This window comes from Carcharhinus amblyrhynchos, unplaced genomic scaffold (assembly GCF_965287045.1).
Source record: "Carcharhinus amblyrhynchos unplaced genomic scaffold, sCarAmb.v2.hapA scaffold_663, whole genome shotgun sequence".
In the NCBI taxonomy this organism is placed as follows: domain Eukaryota; kingdom Metazoa; phylum Chordata; class Chondrichthyes; order Carcharhiniformes; family Carcharhinidae; genus Carcharhinus; species Carcharhinus amblyrhynchos.
Window position 1 is genome coordinate 24,168 of NW_027650403.1, and position 13,685 is coordinate 37,852.

At 55.5% G+C, this 13,685-nt stretch overlaps 1 protein-coding gene and 1 long non-coding RNA gene across 3 annotated transcripts in view; one reads left to right on the plus strand and one right to left on the minus strand.

Moving 5' to 3' along the window:
• Positions 1 to 7,556, plus strand: part of g6pd (glucose-6-phosphate dehydrogenase) — a 31,453-nt gene extending 23,897 nt beyond the window's left edge. For both annotated transcript variants that reach the window (XM_080184296.1, XM_080184297.1), the window contains exons 8-12: positions 2,766 to 2,952; positions 3,235 to 3,470; positions 5,063 to 5,139; positions 6,069 to 6,161; positions 6,828 to 7,556. In XM_080184296.1, coding sequence (XP_080040422.1) covers positions 2,766 to 2,952; positions 3,235 to 3,470; positions 5,063 to 5,139; positions 6,069 to 6,161; positions 6,828 to 6,918 — 684 coding nt within the window. In that variant the 3' untranslated portion in view covers positions 6,919 to 7,556. The remainder of the gene's footprint in view (positions 1 to 2,765; positions 2,953 to 3,234; positions 3,471 to 5,062; positions 5,140 to 6,068; positions 6,162 to 6,827) is intronic.
• On the minus strand, positions 7,405 to 8,720 carry LOC145339767 (uncharacterized). Its single transcript, XR_013886065.1, has 2 exons — positions 7,582 to 8,720; positions 7,405 to 7,512 (listed from the first exon to the last, which is right to left on the minus strand). It is a non-coding gene; the product is annotated as an uncharacterized LOC145339767 (long non-coding RNA).
• Positions 8,721 to 13,685: the final 4,965 nt, after the last annotated feature.

A 13,685-nucleotide genomic window follows, 5' to 3' on the forward strand; every position in this document is an offset into this window, starting at 1 on the left:
GAAGGGGGAATGGAGATATAGACTATTTTCCAAATGGGAAAATGCTCAGGGAATCAGAATCACAAAGGGACTCAGGAATCATTGTTGAAGATTCTCTTAAGGTTAACGTACAGGTGCAATCGGCAGTTAGGAAGTTACATACAATGTTAGCATTCATGTAGAGAGGGCTAGAATACAGGAACAGGGATGGACTCCTGAGGCTGTATAAGGCTCTGGGTCAGACCCCATTTGGAGAATTGAGAGCAGTTTTAGGCCCCGTATCTAAGGAAGGATCTGCCGGCTTTGGAAAGGGTCCAGAGGAGGTTCACGAGAATGATCCCTGGAATGAAGAGCTTGTCGTGTGAGGAACGGGTTGAGGATTCTGGGTCTGTACTGATTGGAGTTTAGAAGGATGAGGGGGGGATCTTATTGAAACTTACAGGATACTGCGAGGCCCTGGATAGAGTGGACGTGGAGAGGATGTTTCCACTAGTAGGAAAAACTAGAACCAGAGGGAACAACCTCAGGCTAAAGGGACGATCCTTTAAAACAGAGATGAGGAGGAATTTCTTCAGCCAGAGAGTGGGGAATGTGTGGAACTCTTTGCCGCAGAGGAGGCCGGGTCACTGAGTGTCTTTAAGACAGAGATAGATCGGTTCCTGATTAATAAGGGGATCAGGGGTTATGGGGAAAAGGCAGGAGAATGGGGATGAGAAAAATATCAGCCATGATTGAATGGGGGAGCAGACTCGATGGGCCGAGTGGCCTCATTCTGCTCCGATATCTTATGGCGTTTCCCCGTTTTATCTCTGCATTTCCTTACCTTTCTCTCTCCCTGGGCTTCTACTTTTTTTCTCCTTTCTTTTGACTCCCCCAACCCATTTCCCCTCTCCTTGTCCCCCGCGCCCCCACCCCCCAATCCATATCTCCCACTTTCTGTGCTTTTTAGCTGTGACAAAGGGTCAACTGGACGCAACGTGAGCTCTTATCTCTCCTTACAGTGTAGAGGGAGCCTTACTCTGTATCTAACCCTGTGCTGTACCTGTCCTGGGAGTATTTGATGGGGGACAGTGTAGAGGGAGCTTTACTCTGTATCTATCCCCGTGCTGTACCTGTCCTGGGAGTGTTTGATGGGGGACAGTGTAGAGGGAGCTTTACTCTGTATCTAACCCCGTGCTGTACCTGTCCTGGGAGTATTTGATGGGGGACAGTGTAGAGGGAGCTTTACTCTGTATCTATCCCCGTGCTGTACCTGTCCTGGGAGTGTTTGATGGGGGACAGTGTAGAGGGAGCTTTACTCTGTATCTAACCCCGTGCTGTACCTGTCCTGGGAGTGTTTGATGGGGGGACAGTGTAGAGGGAGCTTTACTCTGTATCTAACCCTGTGCTGTACCTGTCCTGGAGTGTTTGATGGGGGAACAGTGTAGAGGGAGCTTTACTCTGTATCTAACCCCATGCTGTACCTGTCCTGGGAGTGTTTGATGGGAGGACAGTGTAGAGGGAGCTTTACTCTGTATCTAACCCCGTGCTGTACCTGTCCTGGGAGTGTTTGATGGGGACAGTGTAGAGGGCGCTTTACTCTGTATCTAACCCCGTGCTGTACCTGTCCTGGGAGTGTTTGATGGGGGGACAGTGTAGAGGGAGCTTTACTCTGTATCTAACCCCGTGCTGTACCTGTCCTGGGAGTGTTTGATGGGGACAGTGTAGAGGGAGCTTTACTCTGTATCTAACCCCGTGCTGTACCTGTCCTGGGAGTGTTTGATGGGGACAGTGTAGAGGGAGCTTTACTCTGTATCTAACCCCATGCTGTACCTGTCCTGGGAGTGTTGGTGCCTAGTGGAGTGCCGCAGGGATCGGTGCTGGGGCCTCAACTATTTACCATTTATATAGATGATCTGGAGGAGGGGGCTGAGTGTAGGTTGTCGAAATTTGCTGATGACACGAAGATGAGTGGAAAAGCAAATTGTGCGGAGGGTGTGGAAAGTCTGCAGAGGGATCTGGATAGGCTGAGCGAGTGGGCAAGGACCTGGCAGATGGAGTATAATGTTAGCAAGTGTGAGGTTATCCACTTTGGCAGGAATAATAGTAGGAGGGATTACTATTTAAAGGGCGAAAAGCTGCAGCATGCTACGGTGCAGAGGGACCTGGGGGTCCTTGTGCATGAGTCGCAAAAACCCAGTCTGCAGGTGCAGCAGGTGATCAAGAAGGTGAATGGGATGCTGGCCTTAATAGCGAGGGGCATAGAATATAAAAGCAGAGGAGGAACTTCTTCACTCAAAGGGTGGTGAATCTCTGGAATTCTCTGCCCGTTGAAGTGGTGGAGGCTACCTCGCTAGATATATTTAAGACACTGGTAGATAGGTTTTTGGTAGGCAAGGGAATTAAAGGTTATGGGGAGAAAGCGGGAAAGTGGAACTGATCCACTTCAGATCAGCCATGATCTTATTGAATGGCGGGGCAGGCTTGAAGGGCTAGATGGCCGACTCCTGCTCCTATTTCTTATGTTCTTATGTTTGATGGGAGACAGTGCAGAGGGAGCTTTACTCTGTGTCTAACCCTGTGCTGTCCCTGTCCTGGGAGTGTTTGATGGGGGACAGTGGAGAGGGAGCTTTACTCTGTATCTAACCCCGTGCTGTACCTGTCCTGGGAGTGTTTGATGGGGACAGTGTCGAGGGAGCTTTACTCTGTATCTAACCCCGTGCTGTACCTGTCCTGGGAGTGTTTGGGCACAGGGTTGAGGGAGTTTTTCTGTGTGAAGAGTGTGAACAGGTCATTGTCTCCTGTAGGTGAAAGTTCTGAAATCCGTTCCGGAGATTGAGCTGGAGAATGTTGTCGTTGGTCAGTATGTGGGGGACCCAAAGGGACAGGGAGAGGCGAAGAAAGGTTATCTCGATGACCCCACTGTTCCCAAAGGTTCCGTCACCCCCACGTATGCTGCCGCTGTGCTGTATGTTAACAATGAACGTTGGGACGGTGAGTATCATACTGTGTGCCAGATTCCACAGAGTGCCGCACTGTGGGAGGGTCAGTGCTGAGGGAGCGCCGCACTGTGGGAGGGTCGGTGCTGAGGGAGCGCCACACTGTGGGAGGGTCAGTGCTGAGGGAGCGCCGCACTGTGGGAGGGTGGGTGCTGAGGGAGCGCCGCACTGTGGGAGGGTGGGTGCTGAGGGAGCGCCGCACTGTGGGAGGGTCAGTGCTGAGGGAGCGCCGCACTGTGGATGAGGTTGAGTAACCCTTGGCCTGTGTTGCCTCCAGGAGTCCCATTTGTGATGCGTTGTGGGAAGGCTTTGAACGAACGCAAGGCAGAGGTGAGGCTGCAGTTCCGGGATGTTCCAGGCGACATTTTCAATAGTCAGTGTAAGCGGAATGAGCTGGTGATTCGCGTTCAACCCAACGAGGCAATCTACACCAAGATGATGACCAAGAAACCCGGAATGTCCTTTAACCCGGAGGAGTCTGAGCTCGATCTCACCTACGGCAGCCGCTACAAGGTCAGTGACTGCCCGGGGCCCCGGGGTCAGCAGGGGGGAGAGGGAGGTGACTGAGTGACAGTGTGAGGGAGCTGGATTAACATCAGTAGAGATACAGTCAGTAACACAGGGTGCTGGGGGGGCGAGGGGTTACTGAGTGACAGTGTGAGGGAGCTGGATTAACATCAGTACAGATACAGTCAGTAACACAGGGTGCTGGGGGGGAGAGGGGTTACTGAGTGACAGTGTGAGGGAGCTGGATTAACATCAGTACAGATACAGTCAGTAACACAGGGTGCTGGGGGGGGGAGAGAGGGGTTACTGAGTGACAGTGTGAGGGAGCTGGATTAACATCAGTACAGATACAGTCAGTAACACAGGGTGCTGGGGGAGAGAGGGGTTACTGAGTGACAGTGTGAGGGAGCTGGATTAACATCAGTACAGATACAGACAGTAACACAGGGTGCTGGGGGAGAGAGGGGTTACTGAGTGACAGTGTGAGGGAGCTGGATTAACATCAGTACAGATACAGTCAGTAACACAGGGTGCTGGGGGGGAGAGGGGTTACTGAGTGACAGTGTGAGGGAGCTGGATTAACATCAGTACAGATACAGTCAGTAACACAGGGTGCTGGGGGGGAGAGAGGGGTTACTGAGTGACAGTGTGAGGGAGCTGGATTAACATCAGTACAGATACAGTCAGTAACACAGGGTGCTGGGGGGAGAGGGGTTACTGAGTGACAGTGTGAGGGAGCTGGATTAACATCAGTACAGATACAGTCAGTAACACAGGGTGCTGGGGGGAGAGGGGTTACTGAGTGACAGTGTGAGGGAGCTGGATTAACATCAGTACAGATACAGTCAGTAACACAGGGTGCTGGGGGGAGAGAGGGGTTACTGAGTGACAGTGTGAGGGAGCTGGATTAACATCAGTACAGATACAGTCAGTAACACAGGGTGCTGGGGGGGAGAGGGGTTACTGAGTGACAGTGTGAGGGAGCTGGATTAACATCAGTACAGATACAGTCAGTAACACAGGGTGCTGGGGGGGAGAGAGAGGGGTTACTGAGTGACAGTGTGAGGGAGCTGGATTAACATCAGTACAGATACAGTCAGTAACACAGGGTGCTGGGGGGGATTGACACAGAGTGAATAATATTTGTGCAGTGTTACCCTGGGGGAATCTGATTCGCTGTGTGATTTTTTTTTTCAATGTTGATTTGTTGTCTGACTGATGTGATTATCTGTTGTAACAAGTATCCTCTCCACCCGTGCCACCTCCCCCCCCCCCCACCTCGCTCCACTCCCCTCGCTCCGCCCTCGCCCGCTCCGCCCACCTCACCCCCTTCGCCCACCCCCTGCTCCGCCCACCTCACCCCCTTCGCCCACCCCCCGCTCCGCCCACCTCACCCCCTTCGCCCTCCCCCCGCTCCACCCACCTCACCCCCCCACCCTCCCCTCACTCCACCCTCCCCTCGCTCCACCCACCTCACCCCCCCACCATCCCCTCACTCCACCCACCTCACCCCCCCCACCCTCTCCCCGCTCCACCTCCCCCCCCTTACACATCATCACTCTGTTGCTCTTCCTTCTCCTCTGGTTACTCTCTCCCAGGATGTGAAGTTACCTGATGCCTACGAACGTTTGATTCTGGATGTTTTCTGCGGGAGTCAGATGCATTTTGTGCGAAGGTTAGAATTTACTTTCTTGAATTTTACACACTGACTCTCACTGGGGTACGGGGTCCCACACACACACTGACTCTCACTGGGGTACGGGGTCCCACACACACACTGACTCTCACTGGGGTACGGGTCCCACACACACACTGACTCTCACTGGGGTACGGCTCCCACACACACTGACTCTCACTGGGGTACGGCTCCCACACACACACACACACACTGACTCTCACTGGGGTACGGGTCCCACACACACTGACTCTCACTGGGGTACGGGTCCCACACACACTGACTCTCACTGGGGTACGGGTCCCACACACACTGACTCTCACTGGGGTACGGGTCCCACACACACTGACTCTCACTGGGGTACGGGTCCCACACACACTGACTCTCACTGGGGTACGGGTCCCACACACACTGACTCTCACTGGGGTACGGGGTCCCACACACACTGACTCTCACTGGGGTACGGGGTCTCACACACACTGACTCTCACTGGGGTACGGGGTCCCACACACACTGACTCTCACTGGGGTACGGGTCCCACACACACTGACTCTCACTGGGGTACGGGTCCCACACACACTGACTCTCACTGGGGTACGGGTCCCACACACACTGACTCTCACTGGGGTACGGGGTCTCACACACACTGACTCTCACTGGGGTACGGGGTCTCACACACACTGACTCTCACTGGGGTACGGGGTCCCACACACACTGACTCTCACTGGGGTACGGGTCCCACACACACTGACTCACACTGGGGTACGGGTCCCACACACACACACACACACACGCTGACTCTCACTGGGGTACGGGTTTTTTGATAGTATTGAATTTAGGATTAGTGATTAACTCTATGTTTCTATCTCCTTTCTGTTTGTCCCTCTCTGTCTCGCCACCGGCCCCCTCCCCGTATGCTGTGTTGTCAGTGATGAGTTGCGAGAAGCTTGGAGGATTTTCACTCCTCTCCTGCACAAACTGGAATGTTCCAAGGTTCGCCCAGTTCAGTATGTTTATGGGAGGTGAGTTTGATTATTGATCACCCTCAGTCCCTCGCGATCCTCCACTGACAAAACCTGAGCCAAGCTGGCTCCCTGCGGCAGTGAGACCTGTGGCAAATCAGCCAGGGTTCCTGCTTCTGATCACTGTCCAGTGATCCCTGGGTTAGAGAGAGGGGGAATCAGCCAGGGTTCCTGCTTCTGATCACTGTCCAGTGATCCCTGGGTTAGAGAGGGGGGAAATCAGCCAGGGTTCCTGCTCCTGATCACTGTCCAGTGATCCCTGGGTTAGAGAGAGGGGAAATCAGCCAGGGTTCCTGCTCCTGATCACTGTCCAGTGATCCCTGGGTTAGAGAGAGAGAGGGGGGAAATCAGCCAGGGTTCCTGCTCCTGATCACTGTCCAGTGATCCCTGGGTTAGAGAGAGAGAGGGGAAATCAGCCAGGGTTCCTGATGGGTCAGTGCTGTGATGCACATCCAGGTTGAATTCCATGGGGTGGGTTAATTGGGGAGGGGGGGTGGCTGGATGCCTGTGGACCCCGTGTTCTGCTGGCTTGGCCGGGGGAAGGGGGGATGGGGGTGCATGCCATTGGGGTGATGTCTACAGTGCGGATGGCATGAGGGTGGTATAACTCTGCTCTGAGGTTACTAACGGTCAGTATCTCTGTGTCCCTCCCTCACTCGCCCACAGCCGTGGCCCCTCCCAGGCAGATGACCTGCTGAAGAAGGTGGGATTCCGTTACGAGGGAACCTACAAGTGGGTTAATCCCCACAAGCTCTGACGGGGGACAGCCAGGATGCAGGGGGAGGAGAGGGGCGAGACATGGAGGGGTGGAGGGGGCAGTGCTGCTGGAGCCTGGCACAATGCCCCCCCACCCTCCCTATCTCCCCCCACCTCTGCCCCACCAACACTCCGGAATGAAAGGTGGCTGATTTTTCCACCCCCCCTCCCCGGGGATGCCTCCAGTGCACTGGAACCTTCTGTTACACCCACTCTGTCTGCTTCGCTCGCTCAGCTAACTGGGACTGACTGGCAAGAGGAGAAGGAGGAGGAGTTGAGGAGGGGGGAGGCCCTTGGCACGGACCTCTCCCCCAGGGCTCGCTGTGTTCCCAACGTTGGCCATCGTGATCCCCCAGCCAGACTCCTCCGCCCGGGATGACTGTTCTTTCGTTAGGATTGCTCAACAAGGAATGAGAAAAAGTTCCCGATCAACCATTGGCAAAGTTTTATTGACTTTATTACAGCACATTCCTCCCGGAGGGGTGGGGTCAGGGGTCAGGCACCGACCTCTCACCTCTGGCATGTCGCAAAACCCGGACAAAATAAAATCATTTCACTCCCTCTCACACCCCACAGAGCGGATCCGGATCTGTCCCTGTCCTGGGAGTGTTTGATGGGGACAGTGTAGAGGGAGCTTTACTCTGTATCTAACCCCGTGCTGTACCTGTCCTGGGAGTGTTTGATGGGGGGACAGTGTAGAGGGAGCTTTACTCTGTATCTAACCCCGTGCTGTACCTGTCCTGGGAGTGTTTGATGGGGACAGTGTAGAGGGAGCTTTACTCTGTATCTAACCCCGTGCTGTACCTGTCCTGGGAGTGTTTGATGGGGGGACAGTGTAGAGGGAGCTTTACTCTGTATCTAACCCCGTGCTGTACCTGTCCTGGGAGTGTTTGATGGGGGGACAGTGTAGAGGGAGCTTTACTCTGTATCTAACCCCGTGCTGTACCTGTCCTGGGAGTGTTTGATGGGGGACAGTGTAGAGGGAGCTTTACTCTGTATCTAACCCCGTGCTGTACCTGTCCTGGGAGTGTTTGATGGGGACAGTGTAGAGGGAGCTTTACTCTGTATCTAACCCCGTGCTGTACCTGTCCTGGGAGTGTTTGATGGGGACAGTGTAGAGGGAGCTTTACTCTGTATCTAACCCCGTGCTGTACCTGTCCTGGGAGTGTTTGATGGGGGGACAGTGTAGAGGGAGCTTTACTCTGTATCTAACCCCGTGCTGTACCTGTCCTGGGAGTGAGAGATTGATTTCAGTAATGGGGAGCTTTTTGCCTGTGGAACCGTGGGATGTGTCTCGCTGTGAATTGTAGTCGCTGCTTTGCACTCTGTGTGTGTGTGTGTGTTCTGGTTAAAGGGACCTATCTTTCGGCTGATACTGGAGGTGCGCCGCCCACATCCTTCCCCCTGTGTGTTCCTCACGTTGTCCCCCGTCTCGGTGTCTGCTCTGTGTGGGACTGAGCCTCGGTTCCTGAGCGTTGGCCCCCCCCCACCCCCTCGCCGCAGCCCCGTCACCTCCCCTTCCCCAGGGCTGTTCCGATACCCTGGAAGATGATTCAACATCGGATTGTCGGGAAACAGATGTCTGATGGTCACTTTTTTTTTTACACTGTTTTCCCTCAGCCCCAGGGGAGCAAGGGGGATGTCGGGGGGTGGTGGGGGGTGGGGGGTGCGCGCCTCTACATCCTCCTGGAACTCACTCACACTCCAACAACCCTCCTGAATAAATTAGACACCCCTACTGTCACCTCCCCCTCTGCCACCCTCTCTCTTTCTCAGCTGTCTGTCTCCAGTCGGATCAGCTTGGGGGGGGGGAGAGGGGGCGGGTTTGGGGGGGGGGGGGGTCGCACTAGCCTCTCAGCCGAAAGTCGTAGTTTTTTTTTGTACTAGTTTCGTACGAATGTAATGCAATAAAATCTATCACAATCGTAGACTTGTGTGTGATCCATCGAAATAATAACCCGTCCCGTCCCCGTGTGGGGGGATCACAGACCCCCCCCCCGTCCCGTCACCGTGTGGGGGAATCACAGACCCCCCCCCCGTCCCATCACCGTGTGGGGGAATCACAGACCCCCCCCCCGTCCCGTCACCGTGTGGGGGGATCACAGACCCCCCCCCCCCCCCCGTCCCGTCCCCGTGTGGGGGGATCACAGACCCCCCCCCCGCCGTCCCGTCACCGTGTGGGGGGATCACAGACCCCCCCCCGTCCCATCACCGTGTGGGGGATCACAGACCCCCCCGTCCCGTCCCCGTGTGGGGGGAATCACAGACCCCCCCGTCCTGTCCCCGTGTGGGGGGATCACAGACCCCGTCCTGTCCCCGTGTGGGGGATCACAGACCCCGTCCCGTGGACTGTAATGAGTCCAGTCTCTAAATTCAGACAGGTTGTGTATGTTTATTTGCAGTAATAATAACAGACAGATATCTAACTGTGAAACCTCACGTCTGGGCTGTGGACACTCGGGAGCAAGTCCCCCATTCTCTCCCCCATTCTCTTGAGTAAACATGTTTCTCCTGAATTCCACCCCCCCCCCCTGCCCCCGATTGGGTTGATGAGTGACTGTCTTATACTGATGCCCCCACCCACCCAATCCCAAGTTCTGGCCCCTCCATACAAGTGGAAGCAAAAGATTTTGGGTCAGAATTAGGCCATTCAGCCCATCTAGCCTACTCCATTCTATCACGGTTGACATGTCTCTCAACTCCATTCTCTCACCTTTTTCCCGTAACCTTAGATCCCCTTGTCTATCTATCAAGAACCTACCTATCTCTGTCTTAAACACACTCAGTGACCCGGCCTCTGCGACAATGAATTCCACAGATTCACCTCCCTCTGACTGAAGAATTCTCTCCTCATCTTGATTCTAAAAGTTCATCCCTTTACTCTGAGGCCGGGTCCTCGAGTTCTAGTCTCTCCTACTAATGGAAATATCTTCCCCATGTTCACTCTATCCAGGCCTTGCAGTATCCTGTAAGTATCGATAAAATCCCCCCCTCATCCTTCTAAACTCCAACGAGTACAAACCCAGAGTCTTCAGGCGCTCCTCATACATCAAGGTCTTCACTCCAGGGATCATTCTTGTGAACCTCCTCTGGACTCTTTCCAAGATGTGGAGATGCTGGTGTTGGACTGGGGTAAACACAGTAAGAAGTCTCACAACACCAGGTTAAAGTCCAGCAAGTTTAAACATCTTGGACTTTAACCTGGTGTTGTGAGACTTCTTACTGCCCTTTCCAAGGCCGGCAGATCCTTCCTTAGATACGGGGCCTAAAACTGCTCTCAATTCTCCAAATGGGGTCTGACCCAGAGCCTTATACAGCCTCAGGAGTCCATCCCTGTTCCTGTATTCTAACCCTCTCGACATGAACGCTAACATTGCATTTGTCTTCCTAACTGCCGACTGAACCTGCACGTTAACCTTAAAAGAATCTTGAACAATGATTCCTGAGTCCCTTTGTGTTTCTGATTTCCTGAGCATTTTCCCATTTAGAAAATAGTCTATATCTCCATTCCTCTTTCCAAAGTGCAGAACCTCACACTTTTCCACATTGTATTCCATCTGCCCCTTCTTTGCCCACTCTCCTAACCTGTCCAAGTCCTTCTGCAGCCCCCCTGCTTCCTCAATACTACCTGTCCCTCCTATCTTTGCATCAGCTCCAAACTTAGCCACAGTGCCTTCATCTTCTCTGTCCAGCTGACATCCTGTCCATCATTTTATAGACCTCAATCAGGTCATCCCCTAAGCTTTCTCTTTTTCAAGAGAAAAGACCCCTCCCCTTCCGTCCCAACCTGTTCAAGATTCCCTGAGCGTTAGAACCTCTCGGTTCTGGGATTGTCTTTGCATCTTCTTCCATGTCTCGATATCCTTCAAGGAATTCACACTGCTCTCAGAGTGGGTCTATCTGAGGGATACGGAGACTGGAACTGTGCACGGTGCTCCCGGTGTGGGTCTATCCGAGGGATACGGAGACTGGAACTGTGCACGGTGCTCCCGGTGTGGGTCTATCCGAGGGATACGGAGACTGGAACTGTGCACGGTGCTCCCGGTGTGGGTCTATCCGAGGGATACGGAGACTGGAACCGTGCACGGCGCTCCCAGTGTGGGTCTAACCGAGGGACACAGAGACTGGAACCGTGCACGGCGTTCCCGGTGTGGGTCTAACCGAAGATCAACAGCAGCACAGAGAGAAGCCAGCGTTCTTGATCCGAGTGTGTTCAATTCCGCGGGCAAACAGCCGGATGAACTGGTAGTGAACCCTGCGGGAGAAGGAAAAAATTCTGGGTCAGTGTGTGTGTGTCAAAGCGGGAAGCAGGATTCCCGCAGGATCAGATTCCCCCTGTAATGCCCCCCTCCCCTCTCCCCCCGCGTTCAACATCGGGGAGCTGGGGAAGGATCCGGAAAGGGGCAGCAGACTGTGGAAGTTCTCAACCATTCCCAAAGCCCCGATACAGGGTGGGGTAGGAGAGGGTATGTGTGAGCTGATAGATACAGGAACAGGAGGAGGCCATTCAGCCCCTCCAGTCTGTTCCAGGATTCAAATCAATCACGTGCGATCAGAGCTTTGTAACAGAAAATCCCGACAGTGCAGAAAGCAGCCATTCTGCCCATCAATTCCGTACTGACTCTGGAACAGAGTATTTCACCCAGGATCAATCCCCAAAAGCCCACTCATCGGATAATTCTACAAACCAGCACACCTTTGGACAATAAGGGACAATTTTAACACAGCCAATCCACCGTAACCAGCACGTCTTTCCACCTGTGGGAGGAAACCGGAGGAAACCCATGCAGACACGGGGCGAATGTGCAGTCTCCACACAGACACTGACCCGAGCCGGGAATCGAACCCGGGTCCCTGGCGCTGTGAGACAGCAGTGCTAACCCACTCTGTCACCGTGCCCCCCAGGAATCGAACCCGGGTCCCTGGCGCTGTGAGACAGCAGTGCTAACCCACTGTGTCACCGTGTGCCCCCGGGAATCGAACCCGGGTCAGTGGCGCTGTGAGACAACAGTGTTAACCCACTGTGTCACCGTGTCCCCCCCAGGAATGGAACCCGGGTCCCTGGCGCTGTGAGACAGCAGTGCTAACCCACTGTGTCACCGTGCCCCCCCCAGGGAATCGAACCCGGGTCCCTGGCGCTGTGAGACAGCAGTGCTAACCCACTGTGTCACCGTGCCCCCCCAGGGAATCGAACCGGAGTCCCTGGCGCTGTGAGACAGCAGTGTTAACCCACTGTGTCACTGTGACCCCGGGAATCGAACCCGGGTCCCTGGCGCTGTGAGACAGCAGTGCTAACCCACTGTGTCACCGTGCCCCCGGGAATCGAACCCGGGTCCCTGGCGCTGTGAGACAGCAGTGCTTAAACCCACTGTGTCACCGTGCCCCCAGGAATCGAACCCCGGGTCCCTGGCGCTGTGAGACAGCAGTGCTAACCCACTGTGTCACCGTGCCCCCCCAGGGAATCGAACCCGGGTCCCTGGCGCTGTGAGGCAGCAGTGTTAACCCACTGTGTCACCGTGTCCCCCCCAGGAATGGAACCGGGTCCCTGGCACTGTGAGACAGCAGTGTTAACCCCACTGTGTCACTGTGTCTCCCCGGGAATCGAACCCGGGTCCCTGGCGCTGTGAGACAGCAGTGCTAACCCACTGTGTCACTGTGTCTCCCCGGGAATCGAACCCGGGTCCCTGGCGCTGTGAGGCGGCAGTGTTAACCCACTGTGTCACCGTGCCCCCCAGGAATCGAACCTGGGTCCCTGGCGCTGTGAGACAGCAGTGCTTAACCCACTGTGTCACCGTGACCCCGGGATCGAACCCGGGTCCCTGGCGCTGTGAGACAGCAGTGTTAACCCACTGTGTCACCGTGCCCCCCCGGGAATCAAACCCGGGTCCCTGGCGCTGTGAGACAGCAGTGCTAACCCACTGTGTCACCGTGCCCCCGGGAATCGAACCCGGGTCCCCTGGCGCTGTGAGGGGGCAGTGCTAACCCACTGTGTCACCGTGCCCCCCGGAATAGAACCCGGGTCCCTGGCGCTGTGAGGCAGCAGTGCTAACCCACTGTGTCACCGTGCCCCCCAGGGAATCGAACCCGGGTCCCTGGCTCTGTGAGGCAGCAGTGCTAACCCACTGTGTCACCGTGTCCCCGGGAATAGAACCCGGGTCCCTGGCGCTGTGAGGGGGCAGTGCTAACCCACTGTGTCACCGTGCCCCCCAGGGAATCGAACCCGGGTCCCTGGCTCTGTGAGGCAGCAGTGCTAACCCACTGTGTCACCGTGCCCCCGGGAATAGAACCCGGGTCCCTGGCGCTGTGAGGGGGCAGTGCTAACCCACTGTGTCACCGTGCCCCCCGGGAATAGAACCCGGGTCCCTGGCGCTGTGAGGCAGCAGTGCTAACCCACTGTGTCACCGTGCCCCCCAGGGAATCGAACCCGGGTCCCTGGCTCTGTAGGCAGCAGTGCTAACCACTGTGTCACCGTGCCCCCCCGGGAATAGAACCCGGGTCCCTGGCGCTGTGAGACAGCGGTGCTAACCCACTGTGTCACCGTGCCCCCCAGGGAATCGAACCCGGGTCCCTGGCTCTGTGAGGCAGCAGTGCTAACCACTGTGTCACCGTGCCCCCCGGGAATCGAACCCGGGTCCCTGGCGCTGTGAGACAGCAGTGCTTAACCCACTGTGTCACCGTGACCCCGGGAATCGAACCCGGGTCCCTGGCGCTGTGAGACAGCAGTGTTAACCCACTGTGTCACCGTGCCCCCCCGGGATCAACCCGGGT